Source organism: Physeter macrocephalus, unplaced genomic scaffold (genome assembly GCF_002837175.3).
Source record: "Physeter macrocephalus isolate SW-GA unplaced genomic scaffold, ASM283717v5 random_112, whole genome shotgun sequence".
Classification (NCBI taxonomy): domain Eukaryota; kingdom Metazoa; phylum Chordata; class Mammalia; order Artiodactyla; family Physeteridae; genus Physeter; species Physeter macrocephalus.
Window position 1 is genome coordinate 104,494 of NW_021145398.1, and position 13,748 is coordinate 118,241.

Below are 13,748 nucleotides of genomic sequence, written 5' to 3' on the forward strand. Positions count from 1 at the left end.
AAAAAAAAAAAAAAAAAAAAAAAAAAGAAAAGTGCTCTTCCAGGGCAGGCATGAGCTCGGCAAGCGCTTTATCTTGCTGTTCCTGCTGAATCTGCACCACTTTTCGTGAGAGGCAGGGACTGTTATCAGTCCCACTTAACAAACAGGAAACTGAGGCTCAGAGAGGTGAAGAGACTTGCCTGGAGTCACACAGCTAAGATTTAGTTGCATCAGGATTGAATCTAGGCGATGCAGCAGCGTCCAAACTGGAGGATGTGTCAGGAAACGGGGCGGGAAATGACCAGTTCCTTTGGAATCCCTGACTCAGCTCCTGGCCCTGGGACAGACTCTCAGGGCAGCCCCGGGATGGTGGGTCCTGGCGCAGGATGTGAGGTAGCTGAGGGGCTCTTACTGAGCATGTTAAGGGAGAAATGGAGAGAGATGCAGGGTCTGCCCCCCACCCCGCCCCCGCCAAGGTCACCCAGCACCTGGTCCAGGTTATTCCCAGCGTTTGTTTCTCCTGAGAGTTCTTTCCCCAGGAAGCTCTCAGCTCAAGAAAGAGTTAAATGGACAGCGGAAGAGAGGCACCTCCCAGGTGCTGTGCGGACAGGTGGGCACACTGCCCAGAGAGCTCTTGTGAGCTATGTCAGGAATGAGCCAGCTTCCCTCCAGCTCCCCACCCCACCCCCCCGCCCTCCCTTCCCAGGCCTGCCTAGGGGACAGTGGAGTCACTCAGGCTGACCGTCATCTCCCCTGGGGCGGCTTTGTCTCCCTGTTTGTCTCTGCTTCCTGTGCTGGCATCGGCAGCTGAGCTGGTGGGGCCCTGGATAGCGCCTCAGCCGTGGGGACTGCTGGCCAGGTGAGCAGGTGGCCAGCGGCTTTGGCCAGAGGCTCAGCCCAGCAGCTGGGAGGCCAGAGCTGGAGGTGGGGCTGCAGGGTCAGGAATTCCCTCCTTGGAGGCTCCTGCTCCCTCCAGGGGCCCAGCCCCTCGCTCCTGCAGCTTCTCTGTCCCCCAGTTCATGGACACCTCATCCCATGCTGAGCATTTCCCAAGCAAGGTTTCCTTCTGTCTTCACAAACAACCCAGAGAACCTGAAGACTTTATCCTCATTTTACAAATGAGGAAACTGAGGCCCAGAAAGAGGAAACTGTGACCAAAAGAGCTGGGGCCTGGCATGGGGAGGGCTGTCCCCAAGTGCCCCTGGCATACATCTTTCTACCCACAAGCTGTGTGACCTTGGTGAGTCCCCTCTGGGCCTCATTCTCCCCACCTGTAAGATGGGTAGGTGGCAGCCTTGCTGACTTAGCGATCAGAGCCTACCTCCTGTGACTTTCTGCCGTGGTTCCTTTTGAGAACCTGGGTCGCTCTGGCAAGCTGCAGACTGGGTGACCTCACCATGTGTGCAAGGAGCTGGGTCCTAGTGCTGGCATCCTGAGTAGCCCAGGCCTCCCCCAGGGTCCAGAGTTGAAGGGGAGGAGCTGATTGAGGTGGTCCTTAGGCAGGGTGTCCCTAAGCCATGGCAGGGGCTGTTGGCAGTCGGGACAACTCTGTGCGCTGTGACTCTTGGGCTTGTCCCCTCCCTGAGGAGTGCCACCGGGCCTTATTTCTGTGGAGTTTCCTCTGGCCTGAATGGGGGGTTGGGGGTGGCAGCTCCCACCTCTGTGCCCTGCTCACCCTGCCCTCAGCTCACACTGGGGGCAAATTGAGACGCTGGCAGCTCCATGGGGCGGCCCCTCCCTCCCTCGCTGAGGTGAGTGAGTCCCCAGAACGGAAGGAAGGAGGAGGCATGGAAAGCAAACAGAAGATAAAAGGCTGCTGGTAGGGAGACAGGGGGAAGCAGAGGCTGTGCTTATCACAGCTTGGTTGAGGAATGCTCGCAAAGATAATTCCCCAGGGTGTGTGGGAAAAGGGCGAGGTGCTAGCAGCAACTGGGCCACTGGGACAACTGCTTCCATGGGGGCGACAGGGCCTGCTGGGGACTGAGAAGCTGCCGGGGTCTAGAGTTATCAGTTCCCCTCATTTGCAGGGTCAGTAACTTACAGGGTCGCCGTTTGCTGCCCATCAGGGCACCAGACAAAGTCCAGGCTTCGCATCCTTGGGCTGAGGGGGTGCACGTGGTCGTCAGCTGGACATGGCTTGGGGAGGTGACTGGCTGCAGGGAATTGTCACTGCGACCTCTTGACCCTGTGACCTTGCCGCGACCAGCCCGGGAGGTTGTTGGGCCTTGGGGGAGGGGCTCTGCCAGGGGCCGGATTCGCGTCATGCCAGAGGCTGTATGTCCCTGAGTCATACCCCATGCTGCCACCTGAGGGGCGGGCATCGGGAACTGGAAAAGCTGGGGTGCAGCCCTGGGTGCAGCCACCATGCCCCAGTTCCCTGCTCGGAGTAGCCCGGGCCTGCCTGGCGACCGGGGTCAGGAGTTCTTCACAGGCGTGTCAGAGTCAGCCTCAGGTGCCAGGCAGGTGTTGTCCCGGTGCACCGTCCCCGCAGGGTCTCCCGGGGGACTGAAGCGCTGCTCATTTCTGTGGCCCTAGAGCTCGTGTTTAATGAGCACGTGGGTTTTGTCTTTACTCACATATTCATTCATCCGTCCAGTCAGCAAACACTAGCTGAGCACCTACTGCATGCCAGACCCTGTGCTGGGACACGGGACACAGATAATTCTTGCTCCCCACGAGCTGCCAGTCTCATAGAGGATCCTAATATGTGCAGAAATCATTTCCAATGAAGCATGAAAGCCAGGCTGTGATTTCCCCTGGAGCAGAAGCAGTGTTTATCTTGCCATGGTCTCCCAGCACCCAGCACTGTGCCAGACACGTAGGAAACGCTCAATTTCTATTTGGTAAATATAAGATTGAGTAATAGATGCCCTAATGGTCAGAAGGGGACCAGAAATTGGGCAGTCTGGGAGGGCTGTGTAGAAGAGCTCAAGCTGGGTACTGAAGGATGCATAGGAGTTTGCTGGTTGGCGAAGGGACCATGGGTATTTTGTGTATGTGAGTATGTTTGAGAATGTGTGAACACCAAAAGCGTGACCCCTGTCCCCACTTGCCTGCCCTGCATGCCAGGAAATCCAACCAGGCAAAGTCAGGAAGACACAGAGGCCTGCTGGTGTCAGACACATGAACTCTGGGGCCCCTGAGCACGGGCACACTCTGGCAGGGCCCTGGGAAGGCCCCTTGAAGTTCTGTGGTTGGAGGAGGGGGCACCACATTCTCGTCAGGCAAGTACATGCCTTGTTGGTGCTGCCTCTCCACTGTAATATCTGGCACATCCGCAGCGGAAATCTCTCCAAATTCCCTCTTTCCTGCCGGCAGCAGGCGGGCCACCCCCGGGCTCTGGGAGCAAAGAATGGAACCCGCCTCTTCCCCCACTTCCGCCTCTTGGCATAGGGCTGGGGGCTGGGGAGCAACCACGTGGTGGGGAGTGGGGACATTGTGGGTTTTGCAGGTGGCTAAAACCTTGTGGGGGCTCGTGGTCCCTCCCCAGCCTGAGAGCCTGAGCCGGGAAGATGCGATCGTGTTCTAGGGGCCCCTGAGCACCCCTACTCCGCGGGGCCTGGACCACCTGGAGCCAGCACTAACCCAGAGTGTAAGCCCCTCGGGCGGACAAGTCAGGGCATTTGGGGGAATTGAGATCCCAGGATAAACATAGCCCAGCTTTCTGAAGTCTCATTTTTACTTGAAGATTTGGGGGAGGAGAGAGCTATTTTTGTATTTTAACAGATAAGTTATGAGGAGGACTGCAAAATACACGTGGATTTCTTAAATACAATAGGAGACTTGAAAGACCTTTGGGCCTTGAAGGAGGCCACGTTGGCGGCCCCAACAAACCCCCACCCACTCCCCGGGCTTGATTCTAGTCTTTTCTCCCCATAGGACATAAATGTGCCCAGTATGAAAAGACGTACGTTAAGAGGTGGCACAGCCCCTCGCCCCGCCCCCCAGCTGCTCTGAAATTAGTTTGGGGATTTTCTGGCTGTTGAAGCGGGTCGGACCTCCTCTCCTCTCTCTTCCGGCTTGTTTCAGAACATTGATTTCTCTTTGCTCCAGACTGAAATGTTTGTGAGAAAGGAGGGAGGTTCGAGGTCAGGCATCCTGGGTTTAGGTTTTAGGTTCGTGTCTTAGGAGCTTGTTGACCTTGGCCAAGTTCTTTTTCCTCTCTGAGCATCAGTTTCCTCACCTCCAAAGTGGAATGAATGATAACAGTGCCTAGTATAACAGACTATTGTGAGGACTAAATGAATGTCAAGTGCGTAGCCCAGGAACTGCACACAGCAGCTGCTGAATCAATGGTCGCTGTTTGTAACTGGGGCTCCAGGCTCTGCACAGAGCAGCAGTCGGGTCCCAGGTCCCTTCTGTCCTGAACAAGCCCCCTTCCCTGCAGCGCGTGCCTGAGCTCTTTCAGGGCCTGTGCCGACATTCTGAAGTGGCAGGACAGGCAGAGGAAGTGAGAGAGACTTCTGGGATGGTCCCCCTGGGGCCTCCAGCAAGCAGTCATTAACGGGAAGTCACTCTCCGAGACCTTAGGAACTGGGTGTCCTTTGAGTCCTGTCCCTTGACTCCCCACCTCTCTCTGCTCGCATAGAGGACTAAAGGAGGGAGACTGTCCACAAATTTTTCTTGATAGCGTAGATCTGACTGTGCCATTATTCTCTACATCAAACCTTCAATGGCTGTCACTGCCCCCAGGATAAAGTCCTTGACCTGGCATTAAAGGCCTTTCTCAATCTGGTCCCTGGAGATGACTCAGCCTCATTGCCTGCTGCTCCCCTGATTTCCGACCACAAAGGCACTCATACTTCCTGTGTTAGACTGGCTCTTTCTCACCCCTAACTCCTCCTCCCAGTATTTCTGCCCTGCTGAACTCCTGCTCAGCCTCTAAACCCCAGCTGAAATATCTCCTTTATGACTCCACAAACCTCTAGCCAAGGTTGTCTCTACCCCCTTAGCCCTTTGCCCACCCCTTTATTTATTTATTTATTTTAACTTTTTATTTTCTATTGGAGTATAGCCGATTAACAATGTTGTGATAGTTTCAGGTGCACAGCAAAGCGACTCAGCCATACGTATATGTGTGTCCATTCTCCCCCAAACTCCCCTCCCATCCAGGCTGCCACATAACATTGAGCAGAGTTCCCTGTGCTCTACAGCAGGTCCTTATTGCCCACCCCTTTATGGTGGACACTGTCACGCGCTCCTGCTCCCAGGGGCCAGGGGCTTTGTCTCATCTCGAGGTCCATGCACTGGGCTGGACGCAGAGTTGAGGATCAGTGTTTGATGAACGTGACACTGAGGCTGGAGGTATCTCAGGACCCTCTCCAGCGTAAGCTGAGGGCGGGAACGATAATTGTAGGGTTGGGTAAGAGGTCCCTGGGTGACCCCACCCCATCTTGGCCCCTTCAGCAGCTGCCCAATCCCTGGACGGCCCTGCACAGTGTCTGGGTAGCTTCCTGTCTGTGGGACCAGGAAAGGGCTTGGGGCAGGGGCAGGATAGGGTGGTGGGAGAAAGGAGCCTCTGGAATCAGGTGTCTGAGCCCCACCCAGCCTGGCCAGGAAAGGACCTGCCACCAGGGGAGGGAGAGCTGCTTCCTGGCTGCCCTTGTGAGTGGCGGAAATGACTGGGTCCCTGAAAGCAGGTCCAGAGAAAATGCTGGGGGCCTGGCCTTTCCTGCTTCCTGGTCAGCCAGCCCTGGAACAGGAAAGTGGTCAGGTCCCAGGGTGGGGAGAGCACCTGCAGAGGTGGCATCCTGATGCCCCTGTCTGATCTGTTAGTCAGCAAACACAAATGGCGAAGAAGAAGCAGTCACTGCCCTGGGCAGCTTGCAGTCCGGGTGGAGACCTGCCAGGCTGGTCTGCACAGATTAAAGGAGATAAGGCAGGTGGGCAGCATGCCCTGTCCAATGCTGAGCCAGCTGTGAGACAGGATTCTTAGGAAGCTGGAAGGTGAGATGTGGGCCTTGAATGCCAGGCTCAGGGGCATGGCGCTTCTTACAAGAGCCACTGGGGAGGGCTGCAAAGGTTTGGAGCAGGAGGGCAAGGCACTTCCTGGGTGCCTGGCCCGAGCTAGGTGCTTACCACGCATTTTCTCATCACAAGACATTTTACCAATGACAAACAGGCCCATAGAAGTTTAGTGACTTGCCAGGGGTCCCAGGGCCAGGGAGTGAAAAGTCGCTGGGGGTGAGAACAGGCTGAGCTGATGTCTGTCCCTGTGCCTGCCAGCCTGCTCGCCGGGATTCTTCAAGTCCGAGGCATCCGACAGCCCCTGTCTGGAGTGCCCCCCACACACCCTGCCATCCTCCGAGGGGGCCACCGCCTGCGAGTGTGAGGAAGGCTACTTCCGGGCCCCTCAGGACCCACTGTCACTGCCCTGCACACGTGAGTCTCACAGCGGGTCAAGGAGGGGTGACAGAGCTGGGCGTGGTGACGTTGACATGTCCAGGCCTACCTGGTTCCGAGCTCTGACCTCTGCCCTCTGCACAGGCCCGCCCTCTGCCCCGCACTACCTCACGGCTGTGGGCATGGGCGCCAAAGTGGAGCTGCGCTGGACGCCCCCCCAGGACAACGGGGGCCGCGAGGACATCACCTACAGTGTCACCTGTGAGCAGTGCTGGCCCGAGTCAGGCGAGTGCGGGCCCTGCGAGGCCAGCGTGCGCTACTCGGAGCCACCGCACGGGCTGACCCGCACCAGCGTGACGGTCAGTGACCTGGAGCCCCACATGAACTACACCTTTGCCGTAGAGGCCCGCAACGGTGTCTCGGGCCTGGTGACCAGCCGCAGCTTCCTCACTGCCAGCGTCAGCATCAACCAGACGGGTGAGGGCCCAGGGGTGGCCGCTGTGCACTTGGGACCCGCCCAGGTGGGGCTTCATGAGGACGGCCACTCAGGGTTCGGCTGGCTTCAGAGAGAGACAGCCGCAAGTGGTTAAAGACACAGTCCCTGCCTGTGATCACTTCCAAGCTCTGTGACTGTGGGCAGGTTACTTAACCTCTCTGAGCCCCAGTTTCCTCACCTGTAAAATGGGCGTTCTAGGGCTTTTGAGAGGATTTAATAAACTCTTGTACATAAGGCTCTTAGAATCGTGCCTGGTCCATAGAGAGGTTATAGCAAGAGTCAGATATTGTTTTGTTTTTATTATTTAGGCACTCATAAGTGCTCACAGGGTACCCCCGATGTGCCAGCCTGTGGTGGGGCCCAGCCTGGGGCTTTGTGCTCTGGAGCTGGAAGTTGGGATCTAAGGAGCCTGGGCTGTGGATGGGAATGCATCTGGGTGCATCCCCACTACCCCCCTTCCCCCGCGTGGCTTTTCACACCCCTCCCCTCCCCCCACTGTCCTGCCCAAAGCCCCCCAAGGTGAGGCTGGAGGACCGCAGCGCCACCTCGCTGAGTGTCTCTTGGAGCATCCCTCCACCGCAGCAGAGCCGCGTGTGGAAGTACGAGGTCACCTACCGCAAGAAGGTAACTCTCAAAGGGTTGGGGCTGTCCCCGCTGGGCTTCGAACAGAGGACCAGCTGGTCACATAGACGCTCACTGCACAGCACAGCCATCTGAAGAAGCGCTGTTCTGCAGATGAGGAAAGTGGGGTCAGGGGTCTTCCTGAGAGTTGCCTCTCCCAGGCCAGCCCAGCAGAGATTTGTGGGAAAGAAGACATAGTGTTCTGGAATCCCCAGAAGAGACAGTCTTGGGTGGTGGGGAGCCAGGTCTTGGGGATCAGACAGACCTGGGTTTGAGTCCTGGGTCACGCATTTGCTGCTTATGACCTGGAGTGAGTCGCTTCACTTCTCTGAGCCTCAGTTTCCTCCTCTGTAAGGAGAGCCTCGAGGTTGCTGACATAGCTTGTCACCTCGCTAAGCTGGGGTTGCTCTCTGGTGGGCTAAGCTGACGGCCCTGCCCTCACTGTGTGTCCCTCCACCCGCCCAACACCCACAGGGGGACTCCAACAGCTACAACGTGCGCCGCACTGAAGACTTCTCCGTGACCCTGGATGACCTGGCTCCGGACACCATCTACCTGGTCCAAGTGCAGGCGCTGACGCAGGAGGGCCAGGGTGCTGGCAGCAAGGTGCACGAGTTCCAGACACTGTGTGAGTCGGGGACCAGGGTGTGGGCCAGGCCAGAGTCCTGAAACAACTGGGACATCGTGGGCGGAGGGCATGGGTCAAAGAACTTAGAAGTGTCCCCTTCCTGATCGGCCAGGGCCTAGGACAACCCAGTGTGGGTCAGCCCCAAGTCTGGGGAGGGGGCAGAATTGAGGGCTGGGGGTGTGGGAGCCAGCTGTGTATCCAGGGTAGTGTTGTGAGAAGGAAGGATGTGGGCTCTGGCATTGGCGGGCCCAGTTCAAATCCCGCCTTGTGGAGAGAGTCCCACACACCTGAGACTACCTGCTCTATTCCCTGGGGAAGCCCTCTCATTTGCCATCTATGAAATGGGAATAGATATCCTCATGGACCATCACTAGTAAAAGCACCCGGCAGGTGTCTTGGGGCCCTAAAGTACAACCGGGGGTATTACCATGATTTGAAGCGTGGGGGGCTCCCTTGTCAGCCGCTGGTCTCTCCCTGGCAGCCACGGAAGAATCTAGCAACATGGCAGTGATTGGTGGTTTGGCCGTTGGTGTGGTCTTGCTTCTGGTGCTGGCAGGAATTGGCTTCTTCATCCACCGCAGGTTCGTTGGCGCCTACGCCCCGGCTCCCCAAGGGCTTAGGTGGGACACAGGGGCGGGAACCTCAGTTTCCTGTACGGATAATGGGGCTGATAGGAATCTAGTCCCTGCCTCCTGGGGGGCTGTAAAGATGTAATGATCTGTAAAGGGCTCAGCACAGCACCTGCGAGGCTCAGGGCATGGTGGTCATTATGACAGTGCGTCCACACTTCCTCGGGACACGCGGGCAGGAAGCTCTGGGGAGCTCTAATGAGGAGAGCTTTCATTACAGCCACTTAAGGGGCCATTACAGGGTGTAGATCCCAAGGAGTGAGCCCGGCTTGCTCACTTCCTCTCCCCCTGGCCTTTTCCACGCCCTCTGCCTGACTGAGCAGAGTGCTTTGCACACCAGGCCCGCAACCTGGACCAGAGTAGGGTCAGGACGCTCCCCGGCTGGGGCAGGTCACTGACCTCCCTGCGTGTTTGGTTTCCCATGGGGTCTCTCAGGAGGAAGAGCCTGCGGACGCGCCAGTCCTCGGAAGACGTTTACTTTTCCAAGTCAGGTGAGATGCAGCGCTGCCTCCTTGCCTGGCCTGCTGTCCCCACGGGCCTCCCTAGCTCTGTGGTAGAGATGGGGGCAGCCAGAGCACTCCCTGGGCATCCTTGGGCAGCTCAGAAGGCTGAGCCAGAAGCTCCTGAGGTGCCCGGACCGTTGCCTACTCCCCCTCCCCCGCCTCCAAGGCAGCCCCTCGTAGGGACCCCTCCCCTCCCCAAACTGTTTATGACCCTGCCCTTCCTTCCCCTCCCAGAACAACTGAAGCCCCTGAAGACATACGTGGACCCACACACATACGAGGACCCCAACCAGGCTGTGCTCAAGTTCACCACCGAGATCCATCCGTCCTGTGTCACACGGCAGAAGGTGATCGGAGCAGGTGAGGTTAAGCGCTCGCCGAGGGGCCTGGTACGGGTTGGGAGCACCCAATGCCCGGGCTGACTGGGGTGTGTCTCCCACGTCGCCTGCCTGCAGGAGAGTTTGGGGAGGTGTACAAGGGCACGCTGAAGGTGTCGGGCAAGAAGGAGGTACCCGTGGCCATCAAGACGCTGAAAGCCGGCTACACGGAGAAGCAGCGGGTGGACTTTCTGAGCGAGGCCAGCATTATGGGCCAGTTCAGCCACCACAACATCATCCGCCTGGAGGGCGTCGTCTCCAAGTGTGAGGCCCGGCTCCAGGGCGGGGTGTGGGAGACCCACGTGGGGAGTGGGGGAGGGGCTGCCCCCGGGGCCTCTGATACGGCCTCTGTTCATAGCTGTGCCCAGCCCAGCCCCGCCTGTGCCTCTCCCTCCACCGCGGCCTCCCTCACACCTGTGCTCACCCCTGCAGACAAGCCCATGATGATCATCACCGAATACATGGAGAACGGGGCTCTGGACAAGTTCCTTCGGGTAAGGACGCGGGCTGGGGTGGGCCGGGGTCTGCGGCCGGCGCTCAGGGGCCCTGGTGGGCGCGCGGCTGGCTGGCAGCTGAGGGCCTGTGCTCTGGCAGGAGAAGGATGGCGAGTTCAGCGTCCTGCAGCTGGTGGGCATGCTGCGGGGCATCGCGGCCGGCATGAAGTACCTGGCCAACATGAACTACGTCCACCGCGACCTGGCTGCCCGCAACATCCTCGTCAACAGCAACCTGGTCTGCAAGGTGTCTGACTTCGGCCTGTCCCGTGTGCTGGAGGACGACCCCGAGGCCACCTACACCACCAGTGTAAGGGCTGGGGCTGCTGTCACGTGGGATGGGGGCCTCAAGGTGAAGCAGCCTTCGCTCTGCCCCGGGGTCCTCTCCCCTACACACCTGGGGCGTGGGCCTCAGGAGGCAAGGACGCCTCTGGGGAGCATGGAGGAAGGGCCCTGACTGCGATCGTGCTGGGGGTGGCCTAGGGGGCAGTAGTGATTGGCCAGGTCCCCGCAGGGTGGCAAGATCCCGATCCGCTGGACGGCTCCGGAGGCCATCTCCTACCGCAAGTTCACCTCCGCCAGCGACGTGTGGAGCTACGGCATCGTCATGTGGGAGGTGATGACGTACGGCGAGCGGCCCTACTGGGAGCTGTCGAACCACGAGGTAGGCCCCCTCGCCCTGCCCAGCCCCATCCGGATCTGAACTGAAACCCTTTACTCATTCTCGAGCCCCAGGGGCTGGGCAGAGAAGACTTTTGGGGGCTAATCTTCATCTGGTACACCCCTTCGTTGGTTCGTTCAGTGAATGTTTATTGAGGGCCTACCATGTGTCGGGCCTTGTGCTGAGCTCCAGACCCAGTCCCTGCTTATGCTCAGCAGAAGGACGAGGAAAGAAGTAGTGGGTGTGGGGTAAGTGTGTGCGTGCCTGCATGTATGTATCTGTGTGTGTGTGTGTGTGTGTGTGTGTGTGTGTGTGTGTGTGTGCGTGCGCGCGCGCAAGTGCCTGGTGCCTCATGCAGCCTGGAGGCCTGGAAGGCTTCCCAGAGGAAGTCACGTCTCAGCTAGGACTAAGGCACAGTAAGGCAGCAGCCAGGCGAAGACACGGAGGGGGAAGAGTGCCCTGGCTGAAGGGAGCAGAGTGTATAGGCGCCCAGAGACCGCAGGGAGGCTGGCTGCAGGGCACACAGCATGGCTGCTGCCCGGGGTACCCTGTGAGGGAACAAAGTCAGGAGACCCTTCCTCCTCTGGAGACATGCTCTTAGCACTTGTCCTTTGTGTAGCGCCGAAGGTTGTGTGTCGTGCTCAAGGAAGGAGACCAACCCCTCTGTTTCGGGGGCTCCCCTTCTCTCCTCTGCCAGCCCCTGTGTATGGGGGAGTCTGGGGGCTGTGAAGGCACCCCTGACCATCCTGCTCGCCCCTCCCCCAGGTGATGAAGGCCATTAATGATGGCTTCCGGCTTCCCACACCCATGGACTGCCCCTCCGCCATCTACCAGCTCATGATGCAGTGCTGGCAGCAGGAACGCGCCCGCCGCCCCAAGTTCGCCGACATTGTCAGCATCCTGGACAAGCTCATCCGAGCCCCCGAGTCCCTCAAGACCCTGGCTGACTTTGACCCCCGGTGGGTTCCATACCCTCTGTCCAGCGTGGCCCCCAACTTTACTCCTGAGCCACTTCAGCGTAATGGGCAGCCAGGGGCGGTGGGCAAGGGGCTCAGAAGTTACGCGGGGACTTTACTTAGACTGGACCGGGCCGGCTCAGGTGGCCCTAACGGAACCAATCAGCATATACGGTAAATGTGCCAGCGCGGCTCTCAGCGCCTAACGTGTTTTAACTCATTTAAACAGCTTAGGAGTTGGGTCCTGTAATCATCCCTCTTTTGTAGATGAGGGAACAGACGTAGGGCAGTTAAGTGTCTTATGTGCTGGCAAGTGGCCCGGCTGGGACCGTGACTCTGAAAACCTGACTCTCTTCACATTTGGTTATTTTGTAGTAACTGGTGGTGGTATTGTCAGTAGAAGCAGAGGGGCGGCGGGAGCTAGAAACACTGAGTGCTCCCGACACATCCGGCAGACTCCCGGAAGCCTACCTGACTTGGCTGCCCCATTGCCCAGATGAGGAAACCGAGGCACAGGGCAGCTGAGTGAATTGCCGGGGTTAGGGAGCAGCATCACGGGCTGGATGCTGCAGCCCCTCACTCGCGGGCCGGTATCTCCTGTTGCAGGGTGTCCATCCGGCTGCCCAGCACCAGCGGCTCAGAGGGTGTGCCCTTCCGCACGGTGTCCGAGTGGCTGGAATCCATCAAGATGCAGCAGTACGCTGAGCACTTCCTGGCGGCCGGCTACACGGCCATCGAGAAGGTGGTGCAGATGACCAACGAGTGAGTCTGGGCTCGGGCCCCGCCCGCGCCTGCCCTCTCCCGCCTCCTGCCTCCCCAGGCTGCCTCTGGCTCCACCACCCATCTGCTCTTCTCTCTACCTTCCCAACGCTCACCTCTCTTCTCTTTCTCTCTCCTTCTCTTTTGGGGAGAGTGGCTTTGCAGGAAGGGCAGAACCAGGCTGGCAGCCAGCAATTCTGGTCACTTACTCGTGGCTCCGTCCTCTTCCTACATCTTTTTTCCACAGTGAGAAAATAATAGTAATTGTGCTCATAACCGTAGCATTTATCGTGGGCTGTGCCAGCTCTGTGCCTGAGCACTTTGTTTTTTGTTTTGTTTTGTTTTGTTTTTGTGGTACGCGGGCCTCTCACTGCCGTGGCCTCTCCCGTTGCTGAGCACAGGCTCCGGACGCGCAGGCTCAGCGGCCATGGCTCACGGGCCCAGCCGCTCCGCGGCACGTGGGATCTTCCCGGACCGGGGCACGAACCCGCGTCCCCTGCATCGGCAGGCGGACTCTCAACCGCTGCGCCACCAGGGAAGCCCTGGCTGAGCACTTTGAATCAGCCCTCGTGATAACTTGGCAGGTGGTTCCCGTCAGTGGTCCCGCTGGGCGGGTCAGAAACAGTACAGCCCAGGGTCCATGGCCATTTGGGGGATTCCAGCCCTGGTCAGTCAGGGTCCAGAGCTCAGGGACCATGGAGGTCATTAGTGGAGAAACTGAGGCTCAGAGAGGTTACATGGCTTACTCCAGGTCACACAGTTTGTAGCTGAGAAAAGAAAGGCTTCACTTCACAGCCATCACCTGGCTGGATTCCCTATTTGCCTTGTGAATAGATGCGATTATTACTTCCCTATTTAAGTAGGGAAACTGAGGCTGAGAGGTTACATAGGTTGCCCGAGGTCACACGGCCAGTTAGGGGCAGCGTTCCTCTCCGGGATGCTGAGAAGAAATGGGCAGAGCCCTCGGACTTTCCTGGCTGATGCCGAGGAGAGAGGGCACCAGGCCAGCCCATCCCAGGCACCTCTCCCCCTGTGGTTGACTCTCAGCTCTGAGGTCCAGCTTGGCAAGAAGTGCCAGTTACCCCTTGCCCTGGCCCTGGGTTCTGCCTTTTGTCAGGCTGCCCTATGGGAGCTCTTCTTTCCTCCCAGCTCCAGCATCAGGGACCCTTCCCAGCATGGCCTTGGCAGGGACACCTCCTCCCATCCCAGGAGGGAGAAGACATTACCCTCTTGGCCTTTTGTGCTTCTAAAAATACTGTTAGTTCCTAATAGCCCAGCTCGTGTAAGGTCCAAGGTCATGGTG

The 13,748-nt window shown here is 58.5% G+C and overlaps 1 protein-coding gene across 3 annotated transcripts in view; it reads left to right on the forward strand.

Moving 5' to 3' along the window:
* Positions 1–12,573, forward strand: part of EPHA2 (EPH receptor A2) — a 22,179-nt gene extending 9,606 nt beyond the window's left edge. Inside the window, exons 4-16 of one of the 3 annotated variants that reach the window (XM_028484046.2) lie at positions 6,205–6,360; positions 6,466–6,798; positions 7,326–7,441; positions 7,913–8,066; positions 8,548–8,647; positions 9,131–9,186; positions 9,433–9,558; positions 9,654–9,839; positions 10,008–10,069; positions 10,170–10,379; positions 10,584–10,733; positions 11,496–11,689; positions 12,293–12,567. In XM_028484046.2, coding sequence (XP_028339847.1) covers positions 6,205–6,360; positions 6,466–6,798; positions 7,326–7,441; positions 7,913–8,066; positions 8,548–8,647; positions 9,131–9,186; positions 9,433–9,558; positions 9,654–9,839; positions 10,008–10,069; positions 10,170–10,379; positions 10,584–10,733; positions 11,496–11,689; positions 12,293–12,452 — 2,003 coding nt within the window. In that variant the 3' untranslated portion in view covers positions 12,453–12,567. Of the gene's footprint in view, positions 1–6,204; positions 6,361–6,465; positions 6,799–7,325; positions 7,442–7,912; positions 8,067–8,547; positions 8,648–9,130; positions 9,187–9,432; positions 9,559–9,653; positions 10,070–10,169; positions 10,380–10,583; positions 10,734–11,495; positions 11,690–12,292 lie in introns of all 3 variants that reach the window. The other 2 variants (XM_028484045.2, XM_055082411.1) reach the window with 2 other exon arrangements.
* Positions 12,574–13,748: the final 1,175 nt, after the last annotated feature.